At 26.9% G+C, this 5,042-nt stretch overlaps 1 protein-coding gene across 1 annotated transcript; it reads left to right on the top strand.

The window, feature by feature from the left end:
• Positions 1 to 433: 433 nt before the first annotated feature.
• On the top strand, positions 434 to 4,981 carry LOC119577086 (transmembrane protein 39A-like; the record flags this gene model as incomplete). The annotated part of the gene is given in 6 exon segments (XM_037924766.1): positions 434 to 603; positions 2,669 to 2,758; positions 3,879 to 4,083; positions 4,326 to 4,465; positions 4,580 to 4,678; positions 4,878 to 4,981. Coding segments are annotated over 5 exon segments (625 nt in total), but the record flags the coding sequence as incomplete, so codon positions are not given.
• Positions 4,982 to 5,042: the final 61 nt, after the last annotated feature.

Consider the following 5,042-nt stretch of genomic DNA (forward strand, 5'->3'; position numbering starts at 1 on the left):
ATGTCTGTCTCTACTGGGTCTGTGTACGTATTTATTGCAAGGAATATCAAGGAATCGAACTTGCTCTCTGTTTAGTTATTCATCCATTCTCTTTTTAAGTTAATAACCACCGAGAGAGGTCTCTACAGTGCTAATTAATAAATGAAGAGAAAGTTCTCCTTGTATTAAAAGTAACATAAGAATGAAGAAGTGTATTTCCTAAAATAATGCACATCTCATATAATGAAAATTAATGTCTTTAGATCAGAGGACCACCCCCACCCCCACGCACCCACGTCATATATAAGAATCCATATATATCTATATGTATATGTAGACATTTATGTGTCTATGAATATATGTGCGTATATAATTTTGATGCTATAGATGAACAATTAGGAACGAAACTGCGAGTCCCAAACACCGTGCGGCAGTTTGGTAGTTGAAGCGATGTGTTTCCTCATCACAGAGAAGGAACTGCAAGGAAATAAACTTAATATTTGGTGTTAGAATATAGCGTGACTGATGAATTTTTGCGAGATTTGAAGGACTTTAGCGGTGACTGTATCAATAAAAGAAAAGGAGCTTCTTTGAGACGTAAGGCAGAGACAGCAGGAAAGACAGGTAAGATATCAATAACTTTTCACGAATATTTGTTTTTAAAGTGTACACGCTGCTCTTTATAGCCACTTGGAGACATTATTTGGTTTACTTAACCTTTAGGTAATTGTTCATTTAAGGACCATGTCATGGTCTATGTAGTTCGTCTCCCGCCAACGACCTGCAAGCCTCTCATGCATGTTCATCAAGACAGCTGGGGTGGTATTCATGGAAGGTCAAAGGCTGAAATTTGTCTGACAGAAAAAAGTCAGTGACAAAATGTGTGCCCTAGGTTTTAACTTCTCTAGATTAGTTTTGTTTTATGTATGAGTTATGCTCAGTGCCAATTAGGACAGTCATGGTGCAAAGAAGGTGATATATACAGACATTCAAAATACACATACACATGGAAATTGCACATGTATACATATACAAAAATATATATATATATATATATATATATATATATATATATATCTATATATATATATATATACATATATATATACTATATAATATATATTATATACATATATATATATATATATATAATATTATATAAAATATAAAATATTATATATATATATACATCATATAATATATATATATATATAATATATATATATATTTATTATATATATAGTTAATATATATATTATAATATATATATATATATTTATATATATATTATTAAGGCCACGGTGGCCGAGTGGCTAGAGCATCAGACTCAAGACTGTCAAACTGCAATCTGAGTTCGAGGGTTCGAGTCACCGGCCAGCACGTTGTTTCCTTGGGCAAGGAACTTCACCTCGATTGCCTACCTAGAAAATGACATATCGCCTTGAGCGCATGTGTCGTAGGGGAAGTCACCGCCGTGGCACAAACCGCGGTTGATTAGGAAGGGCATCCAATCAGGCAAGGGTGGCACTGCCATATAACCTCTCAGTAATGAATTGAGAGAGGCCTATGTTCTGCAGTGGAATGAATGGCTGATGAAAAAAAAAAAAAAAAAAAAAAATTATATATATATATATATAATATATATATTATATATATATTATATATATTATATTATATTTGTGTATATATATATATTTGTATATGTTTTTTATTATGTATATATATATGTATATATATATATGTATATATATATGTATATGATATACTATATATATATATATATAATATATATATATATATATATAGTATATTGTATATACATATATATATTTATTATACATATATAATGTATATATAATTTTTTATTTATATGTCTATGTTTATGTATATATGTATTATATGTATATTATGTATTATATACCTATACCTATACCTATACCTATACCTAACTATACCTATACCTATACCTATACCTATACCTATACCTATATATATATATATATATATATATATAATAATATAATGTATATATTTTATTATATTATATATATATATATATATATTATATAATGTATTAGTATATATATATATATATAATATAATATGTTATTATATATATATTTATGATATATAAATAATATATATAATTATATTAGTATTATATTAATAATATATATATTTAATATATATATATATAGTATATTTAATATATATATTATTATAATAAATAATATAATATATATATATATATATTATATATATATATATATTATATATATATAATATACATATATATTATATGATATATAGTATATATATCATATACATATACTATATATATATATATACATAAATATATATATTATATATTATATTTTAATATATATTATATATATATATATATTATATATATATAATTATATATATATATATTTATATTTAAATTATATATATAATGATTTTATTATATTTTATTATATATTTATTTTATATTATATATATATATATATGTATATGTATGTATGTATATGTATGTATATATGTGTATATGTGTATATATAAGTATAATATGTATATGAAAGAGAAAGATAATTACATGTAGAATCTAAAAAAAAAAAAAAAAAAGAACTTTTTATTTGATATTTTCACTTTATTTCTAGAATGTTTAATCACAATTTAACAATTCCAGCATAAACAGAAGAATGCCAGGCGGAAGACGCAATGCTGCCCGCGCCCCCCCTCCCAAACCTGTAGCTCTCATCGATCTCGACATGAAGAGGTGAGATATAATTGTTGTTGTTGCTTTTGTGCTTGTTATTCATTTTTGTTGTTGTTGTCATGTTTTTGTGATGATGATGATGATGATGTTGATGATGATGATGATGATGATGATGATAACAGTAGTTTAATTATGTTAATGATAACCTACTGCTACTACTACCACTACTACTACTACTACTACTACTACTACTACTACTACTAATAATAATAATAATAGTGCTGGTAGTGATAATAATTATGATAGTAATAGTAGTAATATTAATGATAATAGCAGTAATAATAATGGTAGTAATTAAAATAATGTTAATGCTAATGATAGTAATAGTGATAAAAAAGTAATGATAATTGTATCAATGACAGTAGTGATATTGATATGATAATAATAATGATGGTAGTAATGAAAATAGTAATAATAATAAGAGAATAATAATAAAAGTAATAATAATAAGAGTAATAATAATAAGAGTAATAATAATAAAAATGATAATAGTAATAATGGTAATGATAATGGTAGTAATTATGATAATGTTACTGATGAAAATAGTAATGATAATAATGATTTTAATGATAAAATGATAATAATGATAGTAGAAAATTGTAATATTAATAATGAGTCAGATAATGATATTGATAGTATTGATAATAATGGTGATGATGATGATGATGATGATGATGATGATGATGATGATGATGATGATATGATGATGATGATGATGATGATGATGATGATGATGATGATGATGATGATGATGATGATGATGATGATAGTAATAATGATGTAAATAATAATAATAATGATCATAAAAAAATAATTATAGTAATAATAATAATAATAATAATAATAATAATAATAATAATAATAATAATAATAATAATAATAATAATAATGGTGATAGTAGTTTAATAATGATAATAGTAATAGTCTTAGTGATATTGCTGTAATGATAAGAGAGATTATTTATGCAAATTTAGATTGTTATACTGCTTGATAAAAATTCTTTGAGCATACCTGAAGTTAGTCAAAGAGAATTACATTTCTAGCACAAGAATTGAAATGCTTGTAAACCCTAATGAAAAGACATTTTTGTTAGTGAGTTTGCCTCTTGTATTGTCAACAGGATTGGCCATGGGACAGAGGATGGGCCACCCTTGATGCCCATCACCCCACCCAAACACATGAGCATTCCTGACATACCACGCATCTCTGAGCTTGGCTTTGAAACCTTGATGCTGGTGTTTAGTTTGATGTCCCTTGCACTGCAGTACCTTAACATTTACCGCACAGTCTTCTGGCTACCACATTCTCATACGAAGTATGCCATGGTAAGTTATCTTTCGGTGTTTGTTCTTGCTGTTAAAGCTTTTGTATTGAAAGATGTACAGATAAATAGAGTTTATTTGATGCAAATTTTGTAAGGACTACCTATAAAAAAGATAATTTTCATCTAGATTTCTGTGTTTTGCTAAATGTTTTTATATTGTTTTTAGGCTCTTGTTAAGATTTTATTAACTTGTATAATTTTTTGAATTTTCTTCCACTTTAAGCTATATATTTTCTTCCCCAGAACCTGTACTTAATTGACAGAAGTGTTGTGTGGTTCATTGTGGTGACACTGAGTAGGCGACTAGGATGGAGTATTCTCAAGCTTGTAATTACACAGTGCATTCATCAGTCATTGTGGAAGTCTGCTCTCTCAGTGGCAAGGTATGTTGGCAAATAGAATCCTTACAGTGCCATAAGAATTGAATGAATTATCCTTTTTGGATCATAGATAATTCTTTCCCCTTTCCAACAATTTTGAATTTCCTTACTCAACAGAGTGATGTTTGTAGGAGCAATTGCAGCACTACTAGGCTTCTGCTTGTATACCATCAGTGATGCTCTAACGTTCATAAAGATCTTAGCTCTTGGATATCCGTAAGTGAATTATAGTCTATACTGTGTGTGGCAATTTTTATTGATTTTACTTTTTGGAATTTTGATGTTTTTATTCTTACTTTGATTGAATAGTGTTATTAAATCTCAATATATTGGAAGATTCTTGTGTATTCCAGAAATATTGTTGCAACATTTTTTTCGTAGAACTCACTGTGAAATTTCCATTTTGTTCACTTAGGTTTGTGTTTTATATCTTCATATTTGATATGGAAATTACGTCTTTCTTGGAGGTGATTCCAGTTCCAGTGCACTACAAAGAAGAAGGAACTAAGGCAAAGCAATGTAAGGTCTTGCTTTAGAAATATGTTTTATCACTAATGGGTTTCCTTTGGAAGTGTGAAGA

Source organism: Penaeus monodon, chromosome 9, assembly GCF_015228065.2.
Source record: "Penaeus monodon isolate SGIC_2016 chromosome 9, NSTDA_Pmon_1, whole genome shotgun sequence".
In the NCBI taxonomy this organism is placed as follows: domain Eukaryota; kingdom Metazoa; phylum Arthropoda; class Malacostraca; order Decapoda; family Penaeidae; genus Penaeus; species Penaeus monodon.